This window comes from Suricata suricatta, chromosome 2, assembly GCF_006229205.1.
Source record: "Suricata suricatta isolate VVHF042 chromosome 2, meerkat_22Aug2017_6uvM2_HiC, whole genome shotgun sequence".
In the NCBI taxonomy this organism is placed as follows: domain Eukaryota; kingdom Metazoa; phylum Chordata; class Mammalia; order Carnivora; family Herpestidae; genus Suricata; species Suricata suricatta.
In genome coordinates this window covers 155,445,984-155,460,443 of record NC_043701.1, presented here as the reverse complement: position 1 = coordinate 155,460,443, position 14,460 = coordinate 155,445,984, and the positions used below count along the sequence as shown (strand labels likewise).

At 36.6% G+C, this 14,460-nt stretch overlaps 1 protein-coding gene across 1 annotated transcript in view; it reads right to left on the bottom strand.

The window, feature by feature from the left end:
• The window catches only part of CC2D2B (coiled-coil and C2 domain containing 2B), an 87,844-nt gene that overhangs the window by 51,770 nt on the left and 21,614 nt on the right, over nt 1-14,460 (bottom strand). The window contains exons 9-13 of the mRNA XM_029932293.1: nt 12,222-12,319; nt 4,778-4,918; nt 3,359-3,467; nt 3,042-3,160; nt 610-787 (exon numbers count right to left, since the gene is read on the bottom strand). Coding sequence (XP_029788153.1) covers nt 610-787; nt 3,042-3,160; nt 3,359-3,467; nt 4,778-4,918; nt 12,222-12,319 — 645 coding nt within the window. The remainder of the gene's footprint in view (nt 1-609; nt 788-3,041; nt 3,161-3,358; nt 3,468-4,777; nt 4,919-12,221; nt 12,320-14,460) is intronic.

Below are 14,460 nucleotides of genomic sequence, written 5' to 3'. Positions count from 1 at the left end.
TATCCAAGACTTCTTATCTAGACTCCTTTACTGTCTCTAATTTTTCTCCATTTTCCTATTTTCTTCTTCCTTCAGTGGAGGGGTTCTGATGGTGGGGTCTTTGGACAGCAATTAGGAATCTGTTGTATGTATGTTCTTTCATCAGCTTCTTAAAGGGATCCAAAACATAAATAAACAAACAGACAAATAAATAAATAACATACATACATACAAATTCAGCAAGAGACTGAAAGTACCAAGTCAGGGCTGGGACTCTGAGAAATCAAACAGCACTTAGACTTACAATAGCTATGCTACTCATTTTGGTTTAAATAATCCTTTTCCACCTCACTAGCAAATGAATAGTAATGCTGCACATCCAGGGTTGGTAGGAATTTCAGCAGGAGAGAATGGAAATATTTAGAACCACCACACATCAAATAACTTATACTTGTAGCATAAAAGACTATTGCTGAGTTACAAATATATTACTCATAAATGACTTGCATATCCATATAGGTCAGTCCTCTCTAAACAGAAATTACTTGTCACATATAACAGTGGCTAATAAGAAATTTAAAAATATGTATGGCTTAACATAAGATACAGAAGTAAATGGCAATGGCATACCTCCAAGCAAATTGTTTCTGGCCAATATATTAACTGAATATTGAAAATTTGCTGAAACATGACTTTAAAATCAAGCTGTAGGGGAGATACAGATGTGCAGGAAACCTGCTTATCGTTGTATAATATTTTAATAAAATATTTAAGCTTCTGAATCTTGGCTCTCCTTTTTTGTTCATGCCTAAAAAATTAAATATATATTTAAAGGATTCTTGAAAAGCAAAGTGTGTATAAAACATTGTTCTTTTTAAAATGTACCTAAGCATGTTAAAGTATGACCTTTGTGGAGACCATTTAATGTTATCTTTGAGCCCAGTAATGCTTGCCTATGTGTGAATAGCCTCTCCTACTCAAATAGTTTTTTAAAAAGATACTTAAAAATAGAGAAAGAACTAAAATCAAAGTACTATAAATCACACAGTTATTTATTTTACTAAATTGTAACTTAAAGGGATTATGGCACTTACCCTTCAGAGGAGATCTTCTAAGAGGAGAAAAGTGAGGGACTTAGGGGAGGCACTTGAATTAAAAACTCAAAACTATTTTCTAACTTCTAGAAGAAAGACAGACACACCTTTAAAAGAAATACACCATGTTTTCAATAACCTCAATGAGGTGGCTCTAAGTCAACAGACTTACTGTGTCCTCTTAAAGGTCTTTATAAACCCGTTTAGGCTTTAGGCTGTACACTCTTTTTTACTCTAGGACGTTCTTTCTCTAACCCCAAAGATCAGAGAGGCAAGCCATGTTCCCTGGGGCTTCTATGAAACAATTGCTGGGAATCAAGCTGATCCCTTAAGTGATACGAAACTCCTACCGGGAGTCTTCCAGCCACTCATTCATTGGTTCATTCAACCAACATTCATTGAATTATCTTCTCAGCTGCAAGTCAACTGACCTAATGATGCTTAGGACTTCTCTTTTCCAGAAGGGAGACGCTGGTGGGAAGATAAGCGCTAGGTTGGAGCGCACCACGCCCTGCTGTTCTCTACCCTGATCGTGGCAGGGGCCCGCCTCTCCCGGCCCCCATATCTGCCCATGTTCTCCATGACCTTTTCAGAGGGTCAGGAGACAAAAGATTACTTATTTTTCTTATCTCCCTGTTGGCCTCTTCTAACCATCTTCCCAGGTACTTTTAGAGCAATATGTTAGTAAATTTGCCCTTTAAGTTGCCCTCTGAAAGTAGTTTTAACAATGAGCTCATGAATTATGAAAACTAATTAATTCAGGATTATATTTATCTTTGGGAAATCCTGCCTTTTTTGTCACCTATAAAGTCTTTATAATTCTTCCTTAATCCTTCTATTCCTTTCATTGCTATCCTTGACCCCAGTATATTCTTCTTTTCTAGAGGATCAATCTTTATTCAACTGTACATTTTAAGGAAACAATGACACCAATACCCCACAATAGCACTGGCTTTGAAAAGACAGAACACATCCCATTTCCTTTTGGCTTGATTTCCACCAGGTTTTAGCCCAGGCTTTCCAGCACAGGTATCCTTCCCCTTCTCTTTCCACTCTACTTCTAACTTCCATTTTATGGCTCTTGTTCTCTTATCCTCATTCAGATGGTCCTGTTGCATGCACGTCTTACATACTAATTCTCTCAGGCTCTATTTGGAAGTAGGTGTAGAGCAAATAAGGCATTGCTTTACTGCTGCACTTTGCTAGTCGTAAAAAGGGTAGCATTTTGTGCCTTTGTGTCTGCTGCTCTTTAAGTTCATTTTAAATGTAATCATCCACCCATTCATTTCATAAATATTTATTGGGTAATAATTAGTAAATATTTACTACCCTCCAACGCTGTATTAAGTGATACACATTCACACAATACTCAAAGATGAATTGGTACAAAGTGTCCCATGGGGCAGAGAAGTTGAAAACTTGGACCTAGTTAAATGTTCTAAGATGCCATATCCTTCAAAGGAGATGAGGTCCCTAGGCTCAGAGATGGGAGGAAGGGGGTCTGTATTAAAACTGTTTTTGCATGAATGTCCAAGGAATAGGGAGAAAACATAGCTCAAGAAAAAAGGCACAACTGGAAGGAAAGAAGTTTGGGTAAAGCAGAAAATTTCCCTCCAGATACAGAATACTTATGAAAGCAAGAGATTTCCCTAATAAGCAAGGGCGACCACATCCTCTTGGTTTTTACAGTGGCTATCTATACCTGAACTGAACTAAACTGGTTTATGTCCTTCCTCAGTCATGAATTAGAAGGTGACCCTGGGTAACTTACCCTTCCATAAGCATAAATTCCCGGTCTCTTCGATGGGGATAATACCACAGAAATATGGTTGCAAAGAAATGTGCAAATGTATTTAAAACCTTAGTAACGAGCCTGGCATCTGGTACTCACTCAAGAAATCTAACACTATTATTAAATCAATACAACAGACAATATACAATGAAGAAATGAGCCTTTAAAATGCTTACAATGAACAGTTGGATGAGTTTGTTAATTCTGTAGTGAAAGAAAGTAGTGGCATCAAGGCACTTGGTCTTATTCTTTCAATATCTGTTTCTTCAAGCTCTGAAGCAAAATATGAGAGGTTCTAGAAACCAAAATATAAATATATAATTTACAATGTAAGTTCACTGCTTAAGACATATTCTTGAAATTAAACTTTTATTTCTTATGTTTGTCATTCTGTTGGGTAACTGTTACAAATACCAAGATTTCCTATTCTACCAAATAATTAAATATTATAACCAGTTAATGGGAGCTGAATGTTATTTTGCAACATAAATACCTTTTGTTTTTCCCCATTTTTAGATGCTTTTCCTTCAGTTTTCTTCTGAGCCTCAGACATTTCTAACAGGTCTTCTGGATTTTGCTCATCACATTTCTTCATTTTTATTCTAATTAATAATAAATATAATTACTTGAAGCAGAAATAATGGGACTATGAGATTTGTTAGAGGTATTCTTCACACACACACACACACACACACACACACACACACACACATACACACACACATACACACGACCAATCTCTTACAACAAATAGTTTTACATCCCACGAACACTAGTAGTGAGAGTGAAAGTGAGTGGTGAGCAGGCAGTATTGGTTTAGAGCTGCTGTTCTGAACAAGCGTGTGGCACCTGTGCTCCCCTTTTCTGTGCGGGGTTCACAACGCGTGTATCAGACTGCTTTAAAGGAGGGAGGCAAGTCAGCAAGTTCACATGAATTCAGGACTCTATGAAAAAGTTTCATGGTGGGTTAGATTTAGAAACTGTCAGAGGCTGGAGTGCCTGAGTTTTTCCATTGGTTAAGCGTCCAACTTCGGTTCAGGTCATGATCTCGTGGTTCAGGAGTTTGAGCCCCATGTCAGGCTCTGTGCTGACAGCCCAGAACCTGCTTTAGATTCTATGTCTCTCTCTCTCTCTCTCTGCCCCTCCCCCACTTGCACTCTGTTTCTCTCTTTCTCTGTCAAGAATAAACATTAAACAATTTTTTTAAAAAGAAAAGAAACTGTCAGAAGCACTTTCATTAAAAACCACCACAGCAGGAAAAAAACCCAACAAAGTAAACGTCTTTCTTAATAGGCTGAAGTTACACTAATATTTTACATTTTTGAAAAAAGACAATGGGTTGTGTGGAAGGAACCAGTTATTTCACTGTGTTCACACACAGCTTGGGTGATTAGCAAGTCCAGTTCTTAATCCTAACCATCTCCTTCATTAACCATGTTTTTATGACTTACACGTTTCACCTAGGAGTAGGAATGCTGAGTCTATGGCTGTACTCACTGTGTTCCTACCAGCAATTAATGAATGAGAGTTCCTGTTGCTCAATGTCCTCATCAGTATTTGTTATTGTCTTTTTAATTTTGTTGTGTTTTGGATTTTAGCTATTCTAAATGGTGTATAGTGCAGCCCACTGTGGTTTTAATTTACATTTCTCTATTGACATGACATGATGCTGAGCATCTTTTCATGTGTCCATTTACCATCCATATGCCTTCTTTAGTGAAGTGCCTGTTCAAACCTTTTGCCCATTTTAAAAATCGAGTTGTCTAAGTCATAAGAATTGTTCAAATATTGTTGATGACATCAAGTAGAGGTCTAGCTTCTGGATTTTCTCCCAGTTACTGTAATTGCCCAGTTATTCATGGGCAGTTCCTCAGGAGAGCTATAAGAACAAACAGAGAGAGCAGCCACTCACCTTTGAAACTGTAACTTCACTGGGGTGCTCGTAAACCCTTGTCGTTGTCGGAGTGATTTTATTTGTTTCCAAGTCCGTAATATACTGTGTAATAGGGAGAAGTCTTTTCCTCTTTCTAAATCATAGAGCTGTTTTGTATTCCTACAACAATAATAGTAGATCAAAAATATGCTGGTCGTTAATAGAAATCATTAAAAATGTCCTGGAAGAATGTATTGCACAAATTGTTCTGGATACTCCTACCATATGATTCTTTTTTTCCATTTTACCTACGTCTTGGTATAGCTGCTGAAATTACCCTTAGAGATCAATTTCCTAATCACTGGAAGATTTTTCACTATTCAAAAGTGCCCTGCCAAAATCCAGACTTTTCCAGATGTTCTGGTCATTCTGTAGTGTATTTATGATACTTTTTCCCCCCAGATTAACAACTGAAACTATTGCTTCAAATTTAGAGGTACTTTGCTGGATGGGGTAGTGATCATATTATTTGGATACTGGTAATCTGTTTTTAAAGATTCTTCTTCAGGGGCTCTTGGGTGGCTCAGTTGGCTAAGCATCCAACTTTGGCTCAGGACATGATCTCCTGGCTTGTGAGTTAGAGCCCCGCGTTGGGCTCTGTGCTGACAGCTCAGAGCCTGTAGCCTGCCTCAGAGCTTGGATCTTGCTTCGTGTTCTGTGTCTCCCTCTTTCTCTGCCCCTCCACCACTCACATTCTGTCTCTCTCTCTCCTTCAAAAATAAATAAACATTAAAAAAAAAGACATTTCTTCTGTTTTAAGACTTTGCAAATACACTATTAGTATGACAAATTACACTGACTTTCTAATGTTAAGTCACTCTTGCATTCCTGGAATGATCCCAACAACTTCACTGTATTGATAGAATTCTGTTTAGCATGTTTGTAACTATGTTCATGAGTGAAATTGGGTTGCAATGGTTTTTGTATTAAGTTTTAATTTCAAGGATACAATAACCTCATAAACTGAGGTTAAGAATGTGGCCTCTTTTTCTATTCTTTGAAAGAGTATGTGAAAATAGAAGTTATCTTTAAATCAGAGGTTCTCCACTTTTACTATATTAGAATCACCAGATAGCTTGCTGAACAACTTGCCAAGACCCACCCCCAAAGTTTCCAATTCAGTCAGGTTGCGGTGGACCTGGTCATGTGCATTGTTAACAGGTTTCCAGGGGAAGCTGAGGTTGCTGGTCCCGGTAACCACATTCTGAGAGTCACTGTTCTAAATGTTCTATAGAATCCTAATTTAGTCAACTGAGTCTGGAGTTTTCTTTGCAGAAAGAGTTTAAATTACTGAGTTGATTTCTTTAACAATGATTGAACTACTTGGGGTCTTCTTCTTTCACTCCTTGGATATATTCTGGTTTTATTTTTGTAGAGATTTGTCCTTTGCATTTACATGTTTACGTTCTTTGGCATGAAGTTTTTTCAAACTACGCAGCGCCTGTAGTCATGTCCCTCTTTGTTTCTTGATATTGTGTATTTGTGCTGTTTCTTTTCTTGATCAAATTTGCCAGAGTTTATAAATTTTTACCAAACAGTTGACTTTTTAATTCTAATGTAGCTTTCTTATTAATTTCTGTTCTTTATTTCATTTCTTTTATCCTTTCTCCTAACTTAAAGATGCTTGGCTCATTTTCAACCTTTCCTTTTCTCTAATGTATGTATTTAAACTAACAGATTTTCCTCTAAGTACTATAAAATTTCGATTATATTTGTTTTTAATCAGTAAATTTTAAATCTTTCCGAATTATCAATATGATATCTTCTCTGACATATTATTTAGAACATGTGTTTCTTAATCTCCAAACTTCTAGAGATTTGCTAGGTATATTTTTGTACTGGGTTTCTTTCTGCACTGAATGATTTAAATCTGCTGAATACATTAAGACTTTGAGATTTACTGACATAACATAAGATCAACTTTTGTGAATGTTCCCATGTGTTCTTGAAGAGAGTTGTATTTTGCATTTTGACTTAAATGTATTAAGTCAAGCAAGTTTATTAATCATGTTGTTCAAATCGTTTATATCCACACTGAAATTATTTAGTCTACTTGTCCCATCAATTACTGAGAGAAGTGTGTTAATATTGCCCAATATGTTTGTGAATTTGCTATTTCTCCTTGCACTTCTATCAAGTTTGCTTTCTTTATTTTATTTAAAAAATTTTATGTTTATTTATTTTTGAGAGAGAGAGAGAGAGCAAGCACAAGCAGGGGAGGGGCAGAGAGAGAGGGAAACACAGAATCCAAAGCAGGCTCCAGCCTCTGAGTTGTCAGCACAGAGCCTGACACGGGGCTTGAACCCACAAAACCATGAAATCATGACCTGAGCCAAAGTTGGACACTTAACCAGTTGATCCACCCATGTTCCCCTCTATCAATTTTGCTGTAAATATTTTGAAGCTGTACTATTATATGCATATACGTATGTATGTGTGTACCCATATATACGAATACATGTTAATTAAACTGCATTATTTTGATGTGGCCCCTTTATACCTAGTAAAACTTTTTGCCTTAAGGATCTATTTTACCTTACATTAATATAGCTATGCCAGCTTTATTTAGTTAGTGTTTGTATTTTTTCCCATTATTTCTATTCTCTAACTTTTTATATCTTTATGATACAGGTAAGTCTCCTATAAATAACATGTAATTAGAATTTAGTTTTGGGTTTTTTCCCTCCTTTTAAAAAATTTATTGAAATATAGCTGACATGCAATGTTACATTAGTTTCAAGTGTACAACATAATGATTCAACAATTCTGTAAGTTATACTATACTCACTACAAGTGTGGCTAACACGTCACCACACAACACTAGTACAATATCATGGACTATATTTTCCATGCTGTACCTTTCATCCCTGTGACTTATTCATTCCATAACTGGGTGTACCTCTCATTTTTCTCTTTACCCATCTTACCCCCTTCCTCTCTGGCAACCACCAATTTGTTGTCTGTATTTATGAGTCTGTTTCTGCTTTTTGTTCATTTGTTTTGTTTTCAACCCATATATAAATGAAACCATGGTATTTGTCTTTCTCTGTTTCACTTACTTCACTTAGCATAATACCATTTAGGTCCATGTTGATACAAATGGCAAGATTTCTTTTTTTTAATGGCTCAGTAATATTCCATTGTATACATATACACCACATTTTTATTCATTCATCTATTGATGTACACTTAGATTGCTTCCGTATGGATTTTGTTTTCTAAATTTTAATCCAGTCTATTAGCTGAGACAAAAATGGAGCACTTAGCCCATTTGGATATATTTAGGTTTAACTCTATTTTCTTTTGTGTTTCCTACTTGCTTGATCCTTGCTTGATTCCTACTTTCCTACTTTCTTTTGGATTGTTTGAATATTTATTGTCTCATTTTCCTCTTCTATTGACTTGAAAGCTATATCTTTTTATCTTTCTTTTTAGGTGTTATAAGTTAAAATATGAGTCCTTGATTATCAATGTCTAATATTAAACTTTACCCTTACTCTCATTCTCATCAATGCAAATATCTTTAATTACACTTACCCTCCTCCATTCTTTACCCCTTCGACAAGTGATACATTTGAACTCTCTCTATATTTTTATAGACACCATTACATCATTTGTTCACTGAGAATTGACTGCATATTTACCACTTTTTTTGCTCCTCAATCCTTCCTGATTCATTTTTTACTGTAAGCTCATAAAATAAATTCCCTTAGAATTTCAAATCTGTGGAAAATCTCTGAGCAAGGGTTAAATTAGTGCTCTTTCAGAAAGACTATTTATTGGCTTTGCCCAATGTTTACTGTCACTATTAATCTGCGACCATTTTAAGTTAAATTCTAAATCTGATATTTTAGATCACATAAGTTGTATAAATTCAGATTATAAATACTGGCTTATGGTTATAAATCTTATTTTTTTTAATTTTTAATGTTTTTTTAAAAAAAAACATGAACCATGAGATCATGACCTGCGCTGAAGTCGGACACTCAAGTGACTGAGCCACCCCGGTGCCCCATGAATGGCCCTTTTAATGAAAACAACTAAAAAATGTCTGATAAAATACGAATGTTATCTTTATAAACATGTTCCCAAAATGGCAAAAAAGTAAGGAATCTGCAAAAGCCAAAAACAAAGTAAAAGGAAAAATCATACAAATTAGAGAGAGGTGAAGCCAGCTTTTATGCTAAGGATATTTGTTAAGTATTAGTAAACTTGAGCTATCATTCAAATAGCTTCAGGGAGTACCAAAAGTAAAAGATAAAGAAAGCCAAGGTCAACTTAATTGGAAGGCCTAATAAGAGATTGCTCCATAATGAGCGTTAAACTTCATGAAGGAGGAATATAGAGGGGATGACAAAGAGAGTTGGACTTTATCACTAGGCAGAAGGGGAAATGCTCCTTTGAAAATCCATAACCGGGGGCGCTGGGGTGGCTCAGACGGTTAAGGGTCCAGCTTCGGCTCAGGTCATGATCTCACGGTTCGTGGGTTCGAGCCCTGCGTCAGGCTCTGTGCTGACAGCTAGTTCAAAGCCTGGAGCCTGCTTCAGATTCTGCGTCTCCCTCTCTCTCTGACCCTCCCCTGCTTGCGCTCTCTCTGTCTCTCAAAAATAAATAAATGTTTAAAAAATTTTTAGAAAAAAAAATAAAAGGGCCACTCATGAAATCTAGTCGACTAGAAATAGAAGCCCGTTACCATTTACTCATTCAGCAAATCTTCACTGGATGCTTATTACATGCCAGGCGCTGTGCCAGTGAAGGGGCTACAAATATAAACAGATGTGCTCTCTGGGTTCCAGAAGCTTACAGGCCTGTAAGTTATACAGTGCTTCGCAAACAGGACAGACCAACAGTTTTATAAGGCCGTGTCTTTCTTGGATCCTTAGCAGCAACAGAGCATATGTGAGTGTCCGGCATTCGGTACTGGGTCAGGTGGGTGGGGTGGGTGTGTGAAGCGCCCTCTGCTTGTGGTTTCCTCCCTCACTTGAACTGCTTAAACTGCTAATTTTATCTTCTTCAATGATATTCATTTTTGTGAGCTCTTTCAAATCTTTTGTAGATTGGGAGCAATATATTATTCAAGAAATAAATAATTAATAAAATGAATGTGATTAATTAAAAAAAAAGAAGCGTACAGACCTGTAAATTAACCAATGCAACAAAATGTTATAGGTGTCATAACCGAAGTCTACACAGCTAGGCTGTGGGCATAAGTAAGAGCTAAATGACCACAGCAGGGGAAAACTTCGGAGTGTGTGACACTCAATTCAAATCAATAAACACATAATAAATGTTTATTATGTGATAGGAAATATTTTGGGTGATGATAACTAATATCCCAGAAGGGAAAAACACAGAACAGTAATTACAAATATGATGAATATTATGAAAGGGGGAATATATAAATGCTATGTGAGTATACAAAACAAAGAGACAGAGAATTTAATCTAATCTAACAGACAAGTAAGAGTCTTCCTGAGAAACATGAAATTGAATAAAATGCATATGTTGACTAAATGCCTGGCAGAAAACAATGAAAGAACCTTCTAGAAACAAAAGGCATTAAAACAAAAATATTTAGATATTAGACAGCATAGTCCATTTAGGGCACTGAACTATGAAGTTCCAAAGCAAAAAGCCCCTAACATGAGGCTTGAGAGGTAAGCAGGAGTCAGGTTACAAAGGGCCTTAAAGATCATGCTAAAGCTATTAAATTTTATTGTGATGGTAAAAGGAAACCACTAATGTGGTTTGTTTATTTAGAAAAATCACTTTGGGTTCAATATGGAGTGTGGCTTAAAGAGAGGTATTCTAGAGGTGCCTGGGTGGATCAGTTGGTTAAGTTTCCGACTTTGGCTCAGGTCATGATCTCATGTTCGTGGGTTTGAGCCCCACATCAGGCTCTGTGCTGACAGCTCAGAGCTTCTGCTTCTGCTTCTGTGTCTCCCTGTCTCTTTGCCCCTCCCCCGGGGGCTCATGCTCTGTCTCTCTCTGTCTCAAAAATAAATAAAAACATTAAAAAAAAAAGAGAGAGGTATTCTAGGAGACTACTCTTTGAGTAGTCAGGCTATGAGATAAGCACCTGAAATAAAGCAGAATCAGTGGGAATGGTTACTGGTTGGATGTGAGTGATGAGAGGCGAGGCAAGAAGGGGATTCACAGATGACTTACAGCTTTCTGTCCTAGGCACCAGCTCATTGTGGGTACCGGGCACTTATAGTCATTCAAGGTTAACTATATCTTTTCTAATAGAAACACTGTCTTTTCAAATGTCCACAAACTACCCTAAAATTTTTCCTGAATATAAACCTATTCCATTACTTTTTTTCTGCTTTGATAAAGCACTGACCTCTTCAATTACCCTCCTACACACACACACACACACACACACACACACACATGTACATGCACATCATTGTAGGCCCTTATCCACCACCTCAGATCCCATCAAAAGGCTATTTTTCTCTTTCCTTCATTAAAGCTTACTTGCTCTGTATTCATTATGCCAATGTCTGTTCTTTGCCTTTAATTTTAGTTAATCTTATAAATAACACCAGTTTATGGTTTTGTAAATACTGATGGCTTCTATTCATTTGTTCATTCGAGTAATATTTATCAAGAACTCATTATGTGCCAGGACTTGTGCAAGGTATATGTCAACCTTCTTAAGTAACATTGTTTGCACTTACCTAGATTATTCTAGGAAATCTATTATTTAAATTGACTGTTGCCTCTAGAGTTTGTAGAACCATGTCAGGTCAGTGGGGGGGGCGGAGTCAGAGAAATTCTTTATCAAATCACTCTCTCCTGTAGACATTTATTATATCTCTGTGTATAAGTGAACTCTCTATACAATAAGTACCTCCCAGTGAGCTTTCTTGCTTTTGGAGTGTCCTTGACACATAATTCTTTTTCCAATTATTTCATACTTTCCTAACTTCTCTTCCCAACTACTCTATAAGATAATGGCTCCCAACTTGTAGATGTGTTTTTATTTTACAGGGATTCTTAAATCTGTACGCTTTTGAGTACTGTCTTTAGCTGAATTAGTTGATATATCTTGTACATGTATATACATGGATTAATTCTCAAATATATACAAACACTTGAGACTAATATGATCCAAAAAGTATTAGTGAACTTATGGTGGTTTTTAATTAGCATGTGTGTGTTTTTAAATCAGTGGATATTAAAATTACAACTATTTTCATGTGACACTTCTAAAAATATCGTTACACAAAACTGATTTTTGTTTTTGTTTTCAAAAGTGGGTCTTAAGGAAAGGTTGGAATCATTTCTGTAGTTGCCTAAAGAGTGGGGACCTTGTCTTTTTCTTATTTTATATCTTCCATAACAAGTGCAATACTCTGTCTAAAGAAATTACTTAATAAATGCTTGCTAAATACATGACTGGTCAAAAACCTACCTTATCTGCCAATAATAATCTTGTAGAGATGTTTCAGTTAGCTGACTCACTTCCAAATTTTCATTTGCTGATTTGGTAGCATCTGTCAGTGCTATCAGCTACAACCAAGAAAAGAACTTTTTAGTACATTTCATCCGCTGTCACCAACACTCCAATTTCTCTGAAGGTCTAGGCATGTGCAGCAGAAGCACAACTGTATAACCTTTTGTGTGTTACTATCTTATCTTCCAAATATATTTCATATAAGCACCTTGGGGCAGAACTGAGAAGAACCTCACTATCTAAGAAATCAACATTATACTTACGAGCATCTGGGTGGCTCAGTTGGTTGAGCCAATTTCAGCTCAGGTCATGATCTCACAGTTCATGGGATTGAGCCCTGCCTCAGGCTCTGTGCTGACAGCACAGGGTCTGCTTCGGATTCTCTCTCTCCCTCTCTCAAAATAAATTTTAAAAATAAACATTATATCTAGACTCTTCTAATCTGTTATTAATGTAAAAAATGCCAATCAATTAAGAGGCAGATTGAGCATGGGACTCTACCACATTTACATTGGGGTTCTTCTATGGTTACAGAAAAGATATCTGTTTATCTGTCTTTATTCATGTCTACTGCCAACATCACATCCATATCTACATACATACATTTATGACTGCATTTATATCTATATCTCTCTATAAAAAATAAATACCGAACATAGGAAAACAAGAAAAAATAAAACGAAGGGAAGAAGATACACTGAGGAAAGTATAAGGCGGAAATGTCCACAGAGTATCTCTCTAGAGAAATAAAACTGTAGGAAACTGAACTCTTAAACATGTATAGGAGAAATATGTCACAAATAGGGACAGTTTGTAGGAACTCCAAGACTAGAGTCAACTAATATAAACGTTTACTGGAAGAAATAAGAGAAGATCTCAACAAATAGGCAGACATATGATAGTCTTGGATAAGGAAACACAATTTTTATAAAGATAAAATTTATTTTAAAACTAATGTAATAATATAATGCAATCACAGTAAATATGGTAATAGAATTTTAAAAATAGAAGTAGTCAGGCTACTTCTAACATATGTAAGATCAAATCTTTAAGAGCATAAATTCCCACCAACAGTGTGGGAGGGTGCCCGTCTCTCCACACCCTCGCCAGCCTCCATAGCCTCTTGATTTGTTCATTTTAGCCACTCTGACTGGTGTGAGGTGGTATCCCAGTGTGGTTTTGATTTGTGTTTCCCTGATGATGAGTGATGTTGAGCATCGTTTCATGTGCCTGTAGGTCATCTGGATGTCCTCTTTGGAGAAGTGTCTCTTCATGTCTTCTGCCAATTTCTTCATTGGATTATTTGTTTTGTGGTGGTGAAGTTTGGTGAGTTCCTTCTATATTTTAGATACTAGCCCTTTATCTGATATGTCGTTTGCACCTATCTTTTCCCATTCTGTTGGTTGCCTATTAGTTTTCTTGATTGTTTCCTTTGCAGTGCAGAAGCTTTTTATCTTGATGAAGTCCCAAGAGGTCAGTTTTTGTTTCATTTCCCTTGCCTTTGGGGATGTGTCGAGGAGGAGATTACTGTGGTGGAGGTCTAGGAGGTTTTTTCCTACTTTCTCCTCGAGGGTTTTGATGGTTTCCTGTCTCACATTCAGGTCCTTCAGCCATTTTGAGTTTATTTTTGTGTATGGTGTAAGAAAGTGGTCTAGTTTCATTCTTCTGCATGTTGCTGTCCAGTTCTCCCAGCACCACCTGCTAAAGAGGCTGTCTTTTTTCCATCATGTACTCATTCCTACTTTGTCAAAAATTAATTGGCCATACATTTGTGGGCCCAGTTCTGGGTTCTCTATTCTATTCCATTGGTCTATGTGTCTGTTTTTGTGCCAATACCATACTGTCTTGATGATGACAGCTTTGTAGTAGAGGCTAAAGTCTGGGATTGTGATGCCTCCCATTTTGGCATCTTCTTCAGTATTACTATTTTGGCATCTTTTTCAAGATTACTATTCGGGGTCTTTTGTGGTTCCATATGAATTTTAGGATAGTTCTAGCTTTGAGAAGAATGCTGGTACAATTTTGATGGGGATTGCATTGACTGTGTAGATTGCTTTGGGTAGTAATGACATTTTCACAATGTTTATTCTTCCAATCCATGAGTAGGGAATGTTTTTCCATTTCTTGGTGTCTTCTTCAATCTCTTTCATAAGTTTTCTATAGTTTTCATCATATAGGTCTTTTACATCCTTGGTTA